Source organism: Typopeltis vanoorti, chromosome 14 (assembly GCF_054136105.1).
Source record: "Typopeltis vanoorti isolate ZY-2024b chromosome 14, IOZ_Tvanoo_1.0, whole genome shotgun sequence".
Lineage (NCBI taxonomy): Eukaryota > Metazoa > Arthropoda > Arachnida > Uropygi > Thelyphonidae > Typopeltis > Typopeltis vanoorti.
In genome coordinates, this window is record NC_143562.1 from 44,015,410 (window position 1) to 44,036,077 (window position 20,668).

The following is a 20,668-nucleotide window of genomic DNA, read 5'->3' on the forward strand; positions in this document are numbered from 1 at the left end:
TAAATGAGTACCATATGTAAGCAGATTCGGTTAACAGTGGCAGAATCCATACTGATGATTGTTAATTAGTTGGGTTGAGCATACTAATTTACAGGCAGTGGGATAGATACTAGTGGAATAAGAGTGCATGAAAAGGCAACAAGGAACAGAAGTCAACTCTGGAGCATAGATCTCCTGGACAATTGGAGGAATTTGGATGCCTTCCTGGTTGTCCAAGTGGTTAACTCTCTAACCAACAGGCTGCAGGTTCAAATCCCACTCTGGGCATAGATGTTTGTGATTGTCTTTTGGTAGGAGATGAATTTCATTGTCTGGTGTGAAACCATTGCCCCACGAGGCCTGAAGTGGCTTGAAAAAGGTCTATGTCTGGTCTCTAGAGTAAGGTTTTTAGCCTATGTAAAAAATAGATTAAAAATACAAAAAATATATATAAAATTGATTAAAAAATAGAAAAAAAAATCCTTAGCCTACTCACTATAGTACATTAGGTACCCATGGTACCTAATGTACTATAGGTTTCCTAATGCTCTGTAGGTTTGCACATAACGTTTTGTGGGTGTGAGCAAATAATAAAAAATAAAAAAAATCCATCAGGACTAGGAGAATAGTTGGTGTTTAATCAGAGAAGGCATTGACTGTTAAGCATTTGAAATGATGAGCAGACAATTACGAAGACAGCTATTTGTGCATTTGATGAAAAATATAATGTCAGTGGGCTGGTTTTTTCAGTGAGTGATGTTTGAATATGATCTGGGTATGATGGATGGGAGCAGTAGTGGACAAAGGCTACAGCCAGTTGCTTTGACAAAAGACCAAAAGGCTTGACTGCTATTTGGACATGATGTAAATTTCATGCTTTTGGATATTTCAAAATCAATTTTGGATGCATTGATAGTTTTCACGCATCGCTTCTGTGGTATACGCAGTGAAGGAAAGTTGATGTTTTTGATGACAGTCAGTTGTGACGTGCCTGATTTTTTTGCTCGTACTTTGGTACACCTTTTTGAAGAACTAATGCTAAAATAGGGGACAGAAGTTTAGAGTTGAATGGAGAATATATTTCCATTCCATTGGCATCTGATCTGAGAAGTTGGTTTGAATTAGATTCGAACTGTATATGGGTTGTTGACCAGCAGCTACTTGTGTAGAGAAAAGTGTAAGGATGGTAGGGGGAGCAGCGTCAATGGAAATACCTATGGAAGAGACATAATACAACAACAGAAAGTGACCTGGAGGGAAGGATAATCAATAAAGCAAATTATTTCCTTCTGAATACAGTCAAGCATTCAGAGTGAGGTGCACCACTCCATATGTGGGAACAGTATTTCTAAGATTGGGTGGATTTGAGGCTTTAGAAGTTGAACAAGAGAGAGAGAGAAGTACTGTTTGGAATGGAAAAAAATAATACCAAGTGTTTGGAAGAGGCTGTGGACCTCTGATGTGCTTATGAACAGAATAGATTAGATGGGAGAGGTAACCCATAGAAAACTGATCCTGGTTGGCAAGAAGAATATTGTCAGAAGTGGGGGGAAGAGTGGTCATTTTTCTTGGAAATAAGTCTAGGCATTTTGGTGACATTAAAATTCACAGGGTTGCCCTAATCCCACTTCAGAATTGCAAGGAGATTCATGTTTAATGCATTGGTTAAAGAAGATCTTGAAGTGTGAATTACCTGAGCACTGCATGGTTTTGAAAATGAAAAAGAGGAATATTGAGTACTGTCATGCAAAACTATGACACTATTGTATGTTGCATTGTATAGATAGCATTGTATGTTGAGAGAGAGAGAAAATATTGACGTATAGGTGGATGAGTGTAGGTGACATCACTGGGCTCCAGCATCAATTAAAAAATCTGATGATAGGAAATCATTCACTATAATTCCCAGTGAATGATTGGAAAGGAGTAAGGGAAGAAGTAATACCATGTTGTACGTAATCACCAATATGAATTGGTGAGTTTGCAAGTAATGAAGATGTTGGATAATCTTTTTCGGAACTGGCTCAATAAAAACTTGCTTTCAAGTTGTAGGATGGATGCTATAATCAATATCCTTCTTGTGACATTTCATACTGTGGATAGTTTGTGGAATGGTGGGAGAAGATCAGCCTTCATCTTTCACATGATAGTTGGAGAATAAAAATGAATACCAAGAGGTCTGCCTTGTATTTATATATTACTGTTGTGCTATCATGATTTAAGAGAAGTGGAAACATGGAAAGATAGCAGTTGTGTCCCACAGCTTTGATGAGGTGGCAGGATTGACTGCCATTTGGACAGGAAACAAGCTTAATGTATTTAGCGCTTACAAAGTTTACTTTGGATTTTTTTTTTTTCCTCCTAGTTAATACAAATTGTATTGTAAGCAGTGAGAAGCTGGAGTTTTTGACTGGGGCCATTGGGTATATGCTGAATTTTTAGCACAGTTGTTGGAGAACCTGAGTTTGGATTAGGATTGAGGATTTTGAGTGGAGTAAGGAATAGATGCATTCATCCCAGGAAGAATAGTTTTTGTTATTAGATAGAGTTAGTGCTTGGGTCAGAAGAGAGGAAGCAATAAACATAACAGAAATGAGGCATAGGAAGTCCTGAAAGTCATCCCAATTAGCACTGTTGTACTGCCATAGGATATGAAATTGAGAATGGTTGGGTGAAGGGCAATCTAGAAAATGAAACATGAAGAAGGTTGTGGTCAGACTTGCCAAGAGGAGAATTTACACTGGATAGGATATTTAAGCAGCAAGCTGTTTAAGAAAGGTTCAATGTGTTGGGAGAATGATGAAGATTATCTGGGATTCTGGTGGATTGTTGAACAATTTGTGGTAAATCATTACTAATAGCAAACATTTTGGCTTCTTTTCCAGCTTAAACTGTAAAGTTGAAAAGGAGAGGCAGTCTGAATGTTATGTCAACCATTTAGCATGCTATGCAAATGACAAGGTATCCTTGGCCAGAATTTGAGACCTAAAGGCATGTGTGTGTGTGTGGGGGGACCAATGACAATCTGTGTCATAAGAGTAAATGACTGTACAAGCATTAATCAGGAGATAGATGAGTGGGAATCAAATAAATGACTGTTTAGCTAGGCAGTATATTTATTGATAATGGAAAACATAATATAGGGATTAGCAGATTGCTATTAAAAAAACAAGCCTACAGTAATATAAAATCATGGCTTCTGATAATCTTAGCTGGAGTTGAAAAAAATGTTATTAGAATGGTGTATTAGGTCCAATGTGCTATATGGAATGGAAATATGAATCCTAAATAAATCATTAACGAAATTGAATGCGCATTTATAGAATGACCATAAAAATTCCCTTGATTTTAAAGTTAAATGTCTTAGTTTTGAGGATTGCTGACTGAGTGACTTCTTTGAACTTAGAAGAAAAGGAAAGTTGCTAATTTGAATACTTCATTTGGAAGGAAGGAGGAAATATAAGTTACTTTTTTTATTTATTTTTTTTTTTATGGATGCATTGAAGAAAAATGAGAAAGAGGTAGATTTAGAACTGTTGGATCAGCAGTATTAGGACTCAACTAAATTGATAATCAGAATGACTGGCAGAAGAGTAATGAAATATCATGGTGACTGAATGTAAATGAAATGGAACTGGATGGATGCTGAATTCAACATGTCTTAATTTTATATAATTGAATAGCTATATTTCCAATAGACATTCCTGTAGTAATATGTATGCATGTAGCAACAGCTCTAACTTCATTAGATTTCACCTTCTTGTGGTTAATAAAATACATATAATTATGAAAGCATATTCTGATTAGCAAAAATGAATTCTCTCTCTCTCTTTCATATCAATATTTATTTCTGATGAGTATGTGTACATATTTCTATATCTAATCATACTCATTAATTGGAGTTCATTTCTGCTAATGAACTAAATTCCTGCAAATTTGTAATACCAGACATTAATAATATATATGTGTTCATTTGTTTTAAGAAAAAAAAAAGTTTGTGTTACTTGCTCTAATATATTTTTAATTGTGTTTATTTTGTCTGTGTAGTTGACTGGGCAGCACTTGCGAAACAGTGGATTCAGCTTCAGCAAGTACATCAGCACGATTCTGCTCATTCCACACTTCCTCTTCCACCACCTCCCATTCCTCCTCAACTTTCTTCAGAACATTCCATAGAACCAAACACAGGATTGGTACCTGAATTAGATTCAGTTGTAACATCTCCAGGATTGTTAAATTCTGGAACTGAAGATGTCCAAGACATTTCTGTTGTACATGCAGAGGAAGGTAAATATAGTTAAGAGTTATTTGTTGTAAATAATTGAATTATTTCTGTTTAATGCAAGCTCACTCCCCCCCCCCCCCCAGTACAGTCATCTTTACAGATCTCTTTCCTGAATTGCTGGAAAAGATGAGATTTCCTCCCCCCTCTCCCATTTAGGTATTTGTATTTGCATTTATTTTTAGAACTACTCTATGTTTTGTAAGTAGTGTTTACTCCCTGTCTCTTGTCTGAGTATGCTTTATTTAAGATAAACATAAAACAATGATCAAAAACCAAAGGAAAAATTCTCTGTTGCAAACAGAAATACAGTCAACTTTCACTATAACAAACACAGTGATTATAGCAGACAAGTCAAAATCATAGTACCATAGACAGTGCTATTCTCAAGAAAATCAATATAGCAACAGTCCACTATATTATTGGTGACTGCCAGGAAGTCATGGACTCATCAGGAGGCCATAGATTGCTCACACCAGATGTCATTCCTTCTCTTCAACTCATTCTACACTGGATGCACTTACTATTTCAACAGGCAAATTATTCCACTTGCTCACTGCTCTGTGAGAGAAAAATCTGGTCTCACCCCTTTCTTAACCTCACATAAAGTTAATGTTCATGGATATCCCTCCACACCCCTTGTCCTCTCTCCTCCTTCCATATAATGAAAAATTTCATCAGTTGATCATCTGTAACCCCTTTCAGAAGTTTATAGATTTCTATCATATCACAACTCTTTCTCCTACTTATCAGTGTCTGCACTTCACATACTTTCAAGCTGTCCTTGTAACTACATTCCATAAACCAGATATCATCTTTGTTATGCTTCTTTCCACAGTTATCCCCTTAATACCCAGGAAATCAAATCTGCACACAGTAGACCAGCTGTGGTCATATGAAGGAGTTTTGAGGAGGCAAAAATAACCTCTTTATCCATGTCACTGTTCATTTCAACATTGAAAATTATCCTCTGAGTTGTATTTGAAATTTTTGCTGTGTGACTTTTGAACTTCAGTTTACTACTTACCATAACTCTAAGATCCCTAGTCTTATCAATTTCTTATAATGTAATCTCATCAACATAATATGCTATTATAAATCTCACCATGCCTAAATTAAGCATGGTGAGATTTATAATAGTATGAATTGACAGCCATCATAATTTATTATTCACTGTTCCAGGTTATTCAAATCATTCTGTAAGTGCTGTATATCAATGGCATCCCTGATTGTCTTGCCTGTCTTTGCATTGTCAGTCAACAATTGAACATTTCCTGTCAGGTGTCTTTCCCAATATCATTAATGTATAGATTGAACAACAGTGATCCAAGGAGTTTTCCCTGGGAGTATACTTCTGGTCACATTATATCTGGCAGATTCACGTCTACCATATGCCACTTTCTGATACCTGTCTGTTGACCATCCACTTATCCAAGTCAAGATTATATGCCAATCTCATCTTTCATGTGGTATCCTATGAAATGCCTTAGCAAAGTCTAACAGTATCATAGCGTATCCATTGCCCATATCCATCTCAGCTGTAACATTATAAAATATGAGCAAATTGCTAAAACATGACCTCTCTTTAGTAAACCCATGCTGTACTTTGCAAAAATAAAAGATGCCATTATAAATCTGGAAAAGGAGGTACTGGATCCCTGCAGTATGTTTGGCATGGGTATCAGTCGCACTGCATGTCAAAGGTTGTGCTGTGTTAATAGATGATAGAGAACAGGTGTTAGTTCAGGAAGACATCTCTTCAGCACAGTGGGTGGAATTCCATTAAGACAAGCTGCCTTTGTGCTATCCAAATTATTCACAATTCTTCTAATAGCTTTCTGGGAGAAGGTCACAGGAGGCATGAAATGCAGTGTTCTTCGCAAGGAAGGAGGTAATGTAAAGCCACTGATGTTGGTAAAGTGAATATGAAAGTTTTTTTTTTGTGTGTGTGATTTTTGAGTTTAGGGTCAAACCAACCAGGACTTCTGACCTAATGTCCAGTCTTCATCTTCTCATGGTGCACCCTGTTAGGTATCTACCTGGATATCAAACGAACGAGATGGGCTGGCCATTTGGGATTTAGCTGACTAAATTGTATTCTTATTGGCTTAAAACACAATGTAAAATGATGGTATAACATGACAGAATTTCATGATGGCTGGAGTGTTGCCCGGTTAAACAAGGCCCTCGTTGTTTTTGCCAGAGAACCAGGGCGAACAGTGAAGAGTCAGCTACTGGAACAAATCCTGAAACACATCCCAACTCAACATCACCAAAGTTCAAGATTGATGCTATCAACATAAAAAGCCTGAATGGCAAAGAAATATAGCTGACTGAGGAATTGGATAAATACCAGATCAACATAATAGGGATGACTGAAACAAAAAAAGACAAAAACTGGTGAGTTCTTTCTAAGCAATAAATACAAAATATTATATTCAGGCAATGACAATCAGGTAAAAGAAGGTTTATAGTATTCAACACTAAATATGAGGTAATTACAACACCAAACAATTTTATCAAAAGGTGTTTTATTAACTGCTTATATTTTGCTGAATTTCAAATCAGCATCATCAGAGCACAACACAGCTAGTATATGCAACAGTGAGTAAGTGAAACAATACTATTGTAATGAACAAAAGGTCTAGATTCCTATTTTGGCACTTTCCTTACAACAGATCAACAAGACCTTCTGGAAGAACTATCCCTGATATCCACCAACCTTACCATGAATGGATTTCCTCGAAGACTTGTCCACAAGATACTTTTCTCTGAACCCCGACAAAGACAACAAGATGATATACGTTATATTTCTACCATCGTCATTCCATACTTAGGGACAGTTTCCAATAAGATTACTAGACTCCTCAGACCACATAAAATAAGAGTGGCCTTTAAACCCACAGAAACAATTAGACAACTCTTAAGATCTCCAAAAGATAGCCATCTTTTCTCCAAATATGCTGGAGTTTATAACATACCCTGCTCGTGTGGCTTGAATTACATCGGCCAAACTTCAAGGAGCCTTACATCAATAATAACAGAGAAGAAAAATCGGGGTTAGCTTTTCATTTCTCAAGAACGAACCATACCATAGAGTGGGATAGAAGCACAATTCCTTACATGGAGGAGAACTTCTGCTCCCGAATTTTTAAGGAGGCCACAACAGTTGCCCACTGTATACAAAACCTTAACAGGAACCAAGGACTAATCTTGCCTGTGATCTGGAAGACCCTTATCAGATCCTTCCTTCAAGTCGCCAGAACTGAATTATAGTGCCAACTATAGAACATTCCTAAATAACAACAAGTGATATCATGCACGCTCTATGCATGTATTGTATGCACTCTGTTCTTTGTTTAATATAATTGGAATCGGTTGATTATAGTTTGTAACAGTTTTTTACTTTTTAGTGCCTTACATCAGTTATGTACCCTGAAGATGCCAACAGCCTTAGTTGGTGAAACTAGTTGGTATAACATAGTTGTTTATTATATGCACTTGATCAATATAATCCCATTAAAAGTCTTTCCGGAACTTGACATTGTTATTTTTTTTTTATCTGATCCACACATGAAATGCCACAAGGCCTATAGCACATTAATGCCTTTTGCCCACACATGGAGGAAGGAGGAATCTGTTCACATTTTGCTTGAACAGCTCAGGGTTGTAATCTTTGGGGATGTCAAAGTGGGGGAGACTTTTCCAAAGAACAGAAGTGGATGGGATGATGGAGCAGGCAATGAAGTTGATTCGTTGAGTTTCAAGATGGACTCTAAAAGGGTTTAGTTAGCAGTGGCTCTTGTTTCAGTGATTTTGGAGGAGAGTGGAATAATAATAATGGCCAATTCAGTAGAGCACTGTTCATGAAAGTATCTGTAGAAAAGGCTCGAGGCAGAAACTGAATATATGTGAGAGAGAGGGATAATTAATTACTGAATTGCCCTCTTCTGGACAGAATCGAACAATCTTGGAGAGGATTTTGGTGCTCCATCTCTCCGTTCTGGACAGATTTGAGCTTTGTATAGAGTTAGCAACTGTGAAGGTTTGAATTAGTGTCTTGTGCAAAAAGATTATAGTTTTTTGGTGGCTGCAGAAGCTATAGTTGAAATGTGGTTGTGCCAGGAAAGGTCAGAGGTTCAGCTCAGTTCCAAGTAGAGAAATCTGATCGTGTTTGGATATCTCAGTTTTACTGAAGGTAAGGGGGGAAGGGATGTGAGCTCTTTCTTACAAGAAATCAGATAGGATTGAGTTTGGGTGACATTGAAGTTCGCATGGTTGCCCCACTGGGATTTAGCTAGGAGATCTCAGTTCAGTTCACTGGTCATGGTAGATCTTGAGAATTCCAATACTTGAGCACTACAAGGTTTGTCAAGTGAAAAGGAGGAATGAAGTGTACTGTCATTGTCAAAGCTATAGATAGGATTGGAAGTCTGAGAGAACAGGTCATTTGTATACAAGAGGATAAGAGTGGGTGAAAGAACATAACCCTGGGGAAATCTGAGGAGAGTAAACTGTCCACCATGACACATAGTGAGCGACCAGTGAGAAAGTTGGCAATCCAGTTGCAGAGTGAGGAGGACAGTTTGATAAGTAGGCCTCTGTACTTAAACCCAATCAAATGTTAGCATTCAGGAATGTGTGAGCAGAGCTCATCTGAGGTGGTACGGCCACTTAAATAAAATAGGTGAGGAAAGGTTAACAAAACAGGTATTTGATGCCAAGATGGCTGGAACAAGACCCAGAGGATGACCAAGGTCCAGGTGGATTGATTCAGTCAGAAGTGACTTAGAAGAACGAAATGTTAAATATGACAGTATTGGAGTGCTGACAAGTAATAGACTAATTTGGATAAAAATTGTTGATAGGATATTATTAACAATGTAAACTTAATCATGTAGTGCTGTTAAGTAGTAGCCTGAATAACCCTTGAGGGTACATATCAGAAAATTGATGATATAAACGCTCACGTAATCTTTTTATATGGAAAGAATTGTGCAGAATGTGGTATGCAATAGAAGCTGTTAGTTGAGGATTTTTGAGAAACAAGAGGTCAGGTATGATGATGTGTAACTAGTTGTTTTTGTATTATGGTCCAAAATGTTTGTGAAATGGTTGTAATTTTTAAATTGTACATGTTTTTGGTCATAAAATGTTACAAAATATAAGACTTATTGTTAAATTGACCATATATTTACAACGTACTTCTGTTCATACAAATTGTCTACTGGTTTTGCTAGTAACTGACTAGCTTTCTCAAGGCTTGCACAGTACAAAAAATGGTAAATGCAAAAAGGTTTAAGAATACAAAGAACCGTTAGTACCGTACCTGTTAGGTAGCTAAGGTAACACGTTCGCGTGACATATCTACTCAGTATCATGAACACGCGTTACATGCAAATGCGTAATATGATTATTCGCATACTGTAGCTCTGTTGAACTGAGGGAATTAAATTTTTCCAAGTATCGTTCAGTATGGCCCCCTGATTTCTGTTTAGGTTACTGCTCGTACGTAGTTATTTAGTATTTAAAGAAGTATTTAATATTTAGTTATTCAGTATGCCCATACGTAGTTATCGAGTATTTCAAGAAGCACCAGTTGTACTGCTGCTTCTTTAAATACTCGATGTCTGTAATCCTCGTCTATGTAGGGCATGGAGCTGTTATTCCAGTCTATAGTGTGGTTCGAAGTTGAAAAGTGATATTCAATCCAGAGGTGATCGTTCTGTTGTGATTAACATTGCTGGCATGTTCTTTCTGTCTTATTTCCAGGCTTCTCGAAGTCTGTCCAATGTAGGAAAGACCGCACGTGCAAGGAATATTAGACACACCTTGATATTTATAAAATGGAACACTGTCTTTAGGAGATCTTAGAAACTGTCTTATGCTATTTGTTGGTTTAAATACAACCCTGATGTTATGGGTCTTTAACAATCTCGCAATTTTTGTGGTAGTTGAACCTATAAAGGCGATGACTGCTGTTGAAATTTGCTGGGAGACTGTTCTTTCTTGTTGGTTATCTTTGTATAGAAATTTGTTGATGATGTTTTGAGGATAACCATTTTGTGATAGTGTTGTAGCTATTTGAGACAGTTCTGCTTGAACTTCTTCCTCGTCAGAGATAAATTTTCTAGTTCGATTTCTCAACATGTGGATGATGCTATGTTTCTGTGACCTACGATGGTTTGAAGAGTAATGTAGATATCGTCCAGTGTCAGTTGGTTTTTTGTAAATTGACAGTTTGATACTGTTACCTTGTCTTTTTACTAGTAAGTCCAAGAAGTGTATCTGTTCGTTATTTTCTACTTCTAGAGAATTTTATTTTATTGTGGAGTGCATTGATTCTATTAACAAACATATGTAGGTTTTCTAAGTTGTCCTTCCATATGATGAAGGTATCATCCACATATCTCCACCATATAGAAGGTTTAGGAGTAATGCTGGTGAAGATTTCATCTTCAAATTTCTCCATGTAAAGGTTCTGCACATGGTGGCAACAGAGGGCTGCCCATGGCTAGGCCTTCTAATTGTTTGTATACCTTTTTGTTAACTTTGAAAAAATTTGATTGTAGGCAATGCTTGAACATCTTTGTAATATCTGCAGGAATGTCAGTAATATCAGAAGTAATGAACACTATCAAAGAGATCTTTGATAGTGTTCATTACTTCTTCTACTGGTACATTCGTGAACAAAGACACTACGTCTAGACTGGCCATTATGTCTGTTTGTGTTATTTTAACGTTTTTGAGTTTGTCCACAAAGTGTTGAGAATTTTTTAAGTAGGACTCTGTTTGTCTAATTTTTCCCTTAAGTAAGTTCGCTAGGTGCTTAGCCAATAGGTACGTTGGGGAGGACCTGCCATCCACAATCGGACAAAGTGGCACTTCTTCTTTATGCACTTTAGGTGCCCCATACAGTCTAGGAGTAATGGGATGTGAGGATTTAAGTTTTCGTTTTAGTTCTTCAGGCCAAGTATTCATGTTACGGATCAGGAAGTTTGTCTCATTGTGGTTCTTCATGGTAGGATCTCTGTTGAGTATTTTGTACGTGGAACTGTCAGATAGTAAGTCGTTTATCTTCTTAAAATAGTCTTTTGAGTTAAGGATAATGGTGGCATTCCCCTTGTCTGCTTTTGTTATTATTATTTCTTTGTTCTTCCTCAAGTTCTGAATAGCTTTCCTATCATATGGAGTGGTATTCAGTTGTGTTTGTTTTGCTGTTGCTAGGATGATAGTGCTTTTGAATCTAATATCGTTGGCTACATCTTGTGGTAGTGGGTAGAGACTTTTTTCAATTCCACACATAAAGTCCATTTTTGGGATGTAATTAGGAGTGATTGAAAAGTTAAAACCTTTCTTTAGAATCTCTGATTCATGTTTCGAGATGAAGCAGATATACTAGCTGGTATTGAGTGTAAAGGGTACAGTATTTTTAGGAAGGATAGACAGAATAGGAGAGGAGGGATGGTAAACTAATGACATTGGATGATTTGAATCCAGTTAGAGTTGAGATCAATGGCTGCAATACTAGAAACAGTTTTTCTTGTGGCAGTGAGGTTTAATTGAATATTGTTACAGACATAGTGGATCAGTTGCTAGTCTAGTGATTTAAAAAAAAAAAAAAAACCCAATAAGGATGTGAGGTGTGTGAAATGAGTTATCATAATGGTGAACTCTAATTACCTGAACATTGATTGGGTAGTGGTGATGGTGATATCTCATGAGAGGAATGAAACTCGATCTGTTGAGCTGTTGTGAGACAACTTTCTTGAGCAGCATGTGACTGTGATTGAAGGAACTAGAGTTCAAAGAAAGTTAAATCTGATTATAGTGTCAGAGGGGGTTTTCAGGTAAAGATGTAACTATTTTGCCTCTACCAAAGGTGACAGTGATCATTTGGTACTGACTTGGGAAGTGGCTAAGTTTATGAATGTTCCATTCAGAAAAGGTTACATGCTGAACTTCAAAGCAGGAAATTTCTGTACCATGGAAAGTGTAATAAATTTAATTTAATCCAAGTGTGAGCAAACAAAGTTTGCACCTGAAAGTATCTTCAGGACTGGGGTAAGGTAGTATAACACTGGGCAACTCGTTGCAAAGGTGGAGCAAGCTAACATCACTCCTATCTCAGTATCTCCCATAATGCAAAACACATCTCCTTGCGGATATGTATAATGTTATGCATTAAGGGAAGGGCCACTACCCAGACTAGTTTTGACCTTTATTGAGGTCTCTTCAGTGGGAGCCAGGCCCAAGTGGAGATACCAGGCAGAAGCATTAGCAAGGTCATCTCTACCTATAGGAGTTGCCAAACGGTGTGCCACCTTTTGATTAAATTATTACTCTGGATTTAGAGAAAGATGTTGAAAGTTTATTTTTCACTTGGTTAGACTATAATAAATTTAGTTTAATCCTTTATCCAAGTGTGAGCAAACAAAGTTTGTGCCTGAAAGTATCTTCAGGACTGGGGTAAGGTAGTACAACACTGGGACTAGTTAAGGTAGTACAAGACTAGTTTTGACCTTTATTGAGGTCTCTTCAGTGGGAGCCAGGCCCAAGTGGAGATACCAGGCAGAAGCATTAGCAAGGTCATCTCTACCTATAGGAGTTGCCAAACGGTGTGCCACCTTTTGATTAAATTATTACTCTGGATTTAGAGAAAGATGTTGAAAGTTTATTTTTCACTTGGTTAGACTATAATAAATTTAGTTTAATCCTTTATCCAAGTGTGAGCAAACAAAGTTTGTGCCTGAAAGTATCTTCAGGACTGGGGTAAGGTAGTACAACACTGGGAAACTCATTGCAAAGGTCTTGCTCCACCTTTGCAACGAGTTGCCCAAAGGCACAAACTTTGTCTGCTCACACTTGGATAAAGGATTAAACTAAATTTATTATAGTCTAACCAAGTGAAAAATAAACTTTCAACATGGAAAGTGCTCAAAAAATACTTAAATGATACAATATCTGAATGTGTCCTAGAGTTCAAAGAATAAATACGATAGGAGTGAAATGTATCAGGAGGAGACACTACAACTGTTGCACAAACTGAATAAGAATTTGACAATAGGGACAGATTGGATATCAACATGGATGCTAAAAGTGTGTTCATCTGAACTGGCTATTCCTTTGTCCAAGCTATATAATTTGAGTCTCAGAACAGGGAAGATTCTGCAGAAGTGGAAAGAGTGTATGGTAATCCCATTGCACGAAGGTTGTGAAGTTATGCATCCAGCTATCAGTATCTCTGGAGTAGTGGTGAAGATTTTGGAAAAGTTGGTTTGGGCTTGCATTCAGAAATGGATTGACAGAGAATCTCTACTTTGCAACATGGGTTTACCAATAGATGGTTATGTTTAAGCAATTTGCTTACATTATAAAATAATGTTACTAATGAATTAGACAAGGTGAATGGATACATCATGATACTTTTGGATTTTGCTAAAGTTTTTGACAGAATACAGCATGGAAGACTGTTGCAAAATTGCAGCAAATTCAGCTAATCTCTCTCCTCTTCTATATCTTTCTCCCCGGCCATTTGGACCTATAAACTTTTTGTTTTCTTTTCCACGTCCTATTTTGGTATTAAAGTCACCACCAACACATGTGTTTGTTGACTTGTAATTTAATGTCTGTTCAAATTTCATGTAAAAATTTTCTATTTCTTGATTATCAGCTACAGAATATTAATTTTATTGTTATATTGTTCTCTATTCCAATTAGGAATACACTTATTCTTTCAGATATGATGTTACAAGAAAGGATCGACTTGGTGAGCTTAGATTTAACAATGAAGCCCACTCCGCCTTGTTTGCCATTGTTTGAGGATGCTCTGAGGAGTATCTGTGAGCCACCATATACCATCTTGCTGTCAGTTCTTTTGATCTTTTTGTTTCATTCACTAGCAGGATATCTAAGTTGATATTGGTTAGTTATTTGATTAATAAATTATTCTGTAGTCTTTTGCCAAAGTTCGAGTATTGAGGATACCAATTGCCATTTTCATAGATTTAAGAGGTGATCTGTTTCATCTGTGAGATTCTCAGCACCCTTGGCCTTACTCAGTGCCTTACCGCTGCTGTAGAAAGGTGAGTGTGGGCCATGCGGGACTCGGGACCATTTCTGTTGTTGCAGCAGTGGCATCTTTGCTGTAGTCGCATATACACTTCTCCTGACTAGGGTACTCAAGTGTTTGCCAGAGCTCTGTTAGTGGTGTTGGGTCCAGGTCCGATAATGGTTAGGATCCCCAACACCCCAGGGTGCACCATGGGGAGGTAGAGTTGGACTTTGCACCCCTGTCATATCATTTCTTATATCAGTGATATACAAATTAAACAACAGAGAACCAAGTACTGAGCTCTATGGTACACCATTGGGCATTTTCCTGTATTCATTTCCTCCATAAACCACTCTGTGGTATATATCTTTCCATTAGCCACCATTTAAGTAAAATCACCAGATTCATATTTATATTTGCTCCAATTTATGCAACAGAATTCTATGTGGAATAATGTCAAATGCCTTCAGTCTAGCTGTATTGCTGAATAGCCATTTCTCTTATCCAACTTCATTGTTACTTTATTATAAAAGTAAACAAATTACTAAGGCAAGATCTAGCCTTTAAAAAATCATGTTGTCTAATATATATAGTACCATATTTCTGTTCACCCAGTCCTGAATTCTGCCTTTCACCAACACCTTAACTACTACTACTCCTGAGATGTTGATTGGCCTCCAATTTGTTACTTCTGTCTTGAAGCCTTCTTTTCCAGTGGGACTATTTTGCTCACTTTCCCAGTACTGAGGCTTAAACAGTTTGGTCAGAAGAGTGATAATTCTTTTGCACATTGTCATAATACACAGGCTGATATGCCATCCAATACTATGGCTGTGTTTGCACTGAGGTTCTGCAATATTTTAAGCACCTCTGTTTCTTCACATCTGGCATTGGAATGTCACCACCTAGTTGGTACATCCTGCAAAATGCTTCCTGAGTAATTCAACTATTTGGTTTGGTTCTGTTACCTCGCTACCATCAGCACTTTTAAAATCAACCTTCCATAGTCATTCCTTGTTTCACTTGCCACACTGCAGAATAACTCTTTAAAATTCTTTTGGCCTTATGAGCTAGCTTTTGCCTTCCTTACATTGCTTTTCTTGCCTGTGCATTGTACTGCTCATGGGTATGCTGGTTGCCTTTTTCTTTATAATCCCTCCACAACCTGTTCTTTGTCTGTAACTCCTACTTAATGAAGCTATTCATTCATCCATCTAACTCCTATCTGATTTATCCTCCTGACTCTGGGTATAAACTCTGATACTGCTTTCTTCAAACACCTCTTGACCACCTCCCATGCACCACCATCTCTCCTCTCCAAAATCTTATGCTATGGTACTGTTGAAAGCAGACTCTTCCGCTTGTCATAATCACCTGCTTTGTAATTCCACATATATTCTTTCTTAACACAAAATTTTGCATGTCTGGCAATCTCCCAGGTAATGACTTCATCATTACTTCCTCCAAGCAGAGGCAGCATAGTTAAATTGGTTAGTATTAAGTTCTCTGATGCAATGATCAGATCCAGCACTCTCAAGTGTCATGTTCCCTCCATTACATGCAGCCTCAGGTAATTATGACTCAGCAGATGCATAAGTTCCATTTCCTTTCCTGCCTATTACCATTCCTCCTCCCAATCTATGTTCCCATAAATGAAATTTCTCATAATAATTACTTACTCATCATGCTAATTTGCCAATGCATGTTATCTACATTCTCCCTTATACCCCTGGATTATAGCAGCAATCAATTACATATTTAGTCCTGTTGACCTCTATCTCACACCACATAGCCTCTAATGAACTGCCCTCTGAATCCTTGTCCCCCTGATGTAATTCTCTTTTTGGCTTCAGCTTCTTTTGCTGTTATTAGCAAAATCCCTTCTCTTCCCCCATCTTGTTCCTTCTGTCCTCTCTGAAGACACCATATCCCTTTCATTCTGTTCCTATAACCATATCATCCTTAGTCAACCATGTCTCACTAATGCCTATAACTTTTGGCCAAGTTGTGCTAACCCAATGCCCAAAACTCCTCTACCTTATTTTGAATACTTTTGGCATTAATAAACTGCAATACCCCCCCCCCCCCTTCATCCCACAACCTTCCTTACACCTTGTGTTGCTTAGCCCACTAAAGTTAAGTACTTGGGGTGTTACATTTAGCATCATGTGATCACTCTCCCACTTACTTACTTCTAAGTTGCCTGGACCCATGCTTACCTGCATTGCTCATACACATTCTAGTTTCCCTGACTGCACTTCTGAACTCTGAGTAAGCAACTCTCTTTCAAGACTCCTGACACCAATTCCATTCAAATGCAAGCCATTCACATTATATAAATTCTTCCTTCCTTCCACTCAACTCAACTCACTTCACACATCCACCTCCATTCCATCATTCCTCCACACAATCTGTGCATAGACTCATTCGCAAGTATAGCTCCAAATTTTACTTTCTCACACTTCTTTTTCACACACATTACTAGCAACTCTACTTTCAAAGCCGAATACAGAAACTATAAAAGTTTCATGCGAATTGATCAGAGAGCTTGTGGGAATACACTCTCTATCATACTACAAGTTGCCCTAGCCGAACCTTATAGGAAGCACTAACACTCAAAGTGCCCGTATATTTGCCTCCTATTGGTCTATTTTGATAAGGTTTCACTGGTCTGATTGCTGTTTTAAACTTTCGTCAGAGACCAGGCAGAAACCTAAGAGAGCAAAAACTCTCAGTACTAATGAAACCAGTGAGTTTGAAACAGCTGTCAGACCAGTGAAACCTTATCAAAATGGACCAATAGGAGGCGAATATACAGGCACTTTGAGTGTTCATGCTTCCTATAAGGTTTGGCTAGGGCAACTTGAAGTATGGTGGTGAGTGTATTCCCGCAAGTTCTCTGGTCAATTTTCACACGAAACTTTTATAGTTTCTGTATTTGGCTTTGTCCCATATATATAAAAGATTTAACCTGTTTAATTTTCTTTTGGATAGTTGTATTTAGTTTCTTATTTATTGGTTCTTTTGATATGATCACACTTTGTTTTCTTGAGGTTGATAATTAATCCCAGCTTCTGTTGTAAATTCTTTAAAAACTTGTTCACTATATATTATTCACTAATGGTGATAAGACACATCCTCATCTTGCTCCTTTTTTTATTTCAAAGCTGTTAGAATATGCATTTTTGTATCTTATTGAGGCCATTGGATTCTAATATATTTGTAATTGTATGTAGATCTTTTCCTTTTAGACCATTATTTTGTAGGATATGTATTAATTTCTTGTGATCTATTGAATCAAACAAGATATGCTTTTGTGGTTATTGAGGCATATCATGTTTGCTGCGATAACCAGGCATACCATAATGCTTTCAAATTGAAAATTCCTTCTCTTGTACCTTTGTCTTTTTGGAAACCTGATTGAGTGTCATCTCTTTTTATTGACAAAAATGCCTTTTATTCTTTCTAGGATTATTCTCAGTAATATTTAAGTTTAACAATAATTCAATAGTTCAATAATTAAGTTTAACAAGTCATAACACGACTTGTTAAACTTATTAATCTATATTCTGAACATTCAAAAGTTCTTGGAAGTTTTGGGGATAGTAACAAAGATGGATTTTCTTAGATCATCAGGGATGTATCCTGTATCATATATATTATTGAAAATATGTTATGGAAAATTATGGAGACAATTACCATGTTAGAGCAAAACTTTAGTTTCATATAAACCAAAATGAACACTTGACATTTTGACCTTCATATCAAGGTCATCATCATCTGAAGCACATACACACACATATATACAGAGAAACAAGCTGTGCTACAATCTACATGGTTTGCTAAAGTTACTGACCAACTGTTACAACAATTATTTGCCTGACCTCTGGTGGAGAAAAAAAAAAAAAACCTTTACTACATCATAGCTAGAAGAATCCTGTTATTATTATCTATTAGGTTACAAAATTAAATTGGGCTGATGAGCAACATGTTTATATATATATATATATAAAAACTATGTGATTATACATATAAATTTTAACTAATTGGTATGGAATAGCTGAAAATTGCTTAAAGTCCTAAAGTATGCTAGATACTAAGTAGGCTGAATATGTGCCATCCAAATTCTTGGAATTTTTATTCCACCATTATTGTTGAGATTAGGGTGGTTAATCAGAATTTCACAGGCTTCTTTAAATTTTCTTTCATACCAAGTTTTTGTATGATGTAAAGGGCAGGTACTTTTCCAATCAATTTGGTGTAGGGAGTTGAGAGCGTGATCTGAGAGGCCTGCTTCATCAAAATTGTTATATTTAATGTGTCTTTTGTGTTCTTTTTTACTTATAGGGATTGTACGTCCAGTTTCACCAATATAAGGTAAGTTACAGGTGCAGTAGATGCAGTACTCTCCAGGATGTGCCAATGAGAAGAGAGGATCCTTAGAGGAGTTGAATATGTTTTTTAATTTTATAGGTGGTTTAAAAGTGGCATTAAGATTATAATGGTGTAGGATTCTATTGATTTCTTCTGATAATCCTTTAACATATGGGATGGCTAGGGTTTTATTGTAATCTATATTCTTTTTTTGATGAAATTTTATGAAGAACTTTATTCATAGTATTTTTGTTATAGCCATTATTTATAAATGTGTTGCTAATAATCTTTAATTCTTGTTTAAGAGCTTGTTGATTAGAGCAAATTGTTATAGCTCTGTTTTTAAGGGTGTTAATGACTCCAAATTTTTGCAATGGCTGGTGATATGAGTTAGCTTGTATATATTGGCCAGTATATGTTGGTTAATGGAAAGAAAGGATTATTGAAAATTTTTATATCATTAATCATGTTTTCGTTTAATTTCTTTAACAATTCAACAGAGAGATCTGATTAGGGCCTGGTGTTTTACCTGTTATTCATTTGGCTTATAGTGTATTCTGTTTCTTCATACATAATTGGTTCACCATCCATATTTTGTATATCTGGTGCATCTGTATGATCAGAGTCAAACAGTTCTTTTCCATATTCTTTCCATCTTTTTATGATATCTTATATTTCTAGTAGTAATTTTCCATTTTAATATTTTATACAAAGATTGTTGAAAATTTTCTTTTTATTTGTCAGAGCTTGGATTGATTTATGCATTTGTTTACTATTGTGTTTGTTGTCCAATTCCTCTATTTCTCTATATTTTCCATTTAGCCACTTGTTTTTAGTCTTCTTGCATTCATTTTTTATCATTTTGCTGAGTATTTTATGCTGTGGTGCATTTTTCTTTTTTCTTCTTTCATCAGTTTTAATATTGATTCTATCATCTAGGGTTGTTTCCTTTGCCAACCTTCACATTCAAGTCACCCATCACTATGGGTATCTCATTTAATATATTCTAAATCAAATGATATGCTCATAGTGACTTTTTTAGATATTATTGTAAACGTCTTCTGTTTCTTCATCATTGTGAGTCATCATAGGACGTAAACCTGAATAATTATGATGCTAAAAGGCTTTGCAGCTAATTTAATAAGTGTCATTCTTTCATTTATGGTCCACAGCTCCAATACAGATTTAAAGATGCCTTTCTTAATCATGACACCTACTCCATATTTGCTTCTCTACACCAGAATATACAAATGTAAAGACATCTTTGTCTAATTTTCCTGGGTCAAGCCATCTGGTTTCACTAATTCCCATCACATCAACTTTAAGTCTTTTCATTTCCAGTATGAGATTGTCAAAATTTCAAGTTTATATAATGTTCTCACATTTCAAGTTCCAATTTTCAGGACTCTTTATTTCTTGTTTTCAAGCGAGGAATATCAGATGCCAACCTTCCTTTTGGATTTGAGTTGACATCATCTTGAGATACATTTGCAGTAGCCGTTTTAATCATAGTTTCCGTATCTTCTTCCCTGTAATTATTTACAGCTTCGGTTGTAGGGATTTTAACTTCCAAAGCATAGCTTGCAAGGTATTTCCGTTTCTCCATAGTCAGCTACAGAATAGTAACGTGGTGAGGCCTCGATCTCTTCCATGTCTGCAGTAGCCAGCTGACTTGGCTTGAACTACTGACCATTGATCTGTATTCAGATTCTTCTGCCTACCAGTTGTTTCACATTACCATTGATATATATGAACTCTTCTGCCAATGATGTAACACGTCATTGCAGTCAATGCAATCCACTGCAATTCCTTTAGTCAACATTTTCAAGGTCCTCTGTGAGCCTTCACGGGTCAGCCCAAGGCACACAAAATCCCCACCATACTTCACCTTACAAAGCAATCCTCTACTTTATGCTGCTTCCATCCTCCACAACGTGGATGCAGGGTTGGGCTTTGGAGGGCAGAAATTGACATCATAA

The 20,668-nt window shown here is 36.7% G+C and overlaps 1 protein-coding gene across 2 annotated transcripts in view; it reads left to right on the forward strand.

Moving 5' to 3' along the window:
- The window catches only part of LOC150099412 (arginine/serine-rich protein PNISR), a 313,080-nt gene that overhangs the window by 48,166 nt on the left and 244,246 nt on the right, over nt 1–20,668 (forward strand). For both annotated transcript variants that reach the window (XM_090404218.1, XM_090404217.1), the window contains exon 3: nt 4,027–4,266. In XM_090404218.1, coding sequence (XP_090260344.1) covers nt 4,027–4,266 — 240 coding nt within the window. The remainder of the gene's footprint in view (nt 1–4,026; nt 4,267–20,668) is intronic.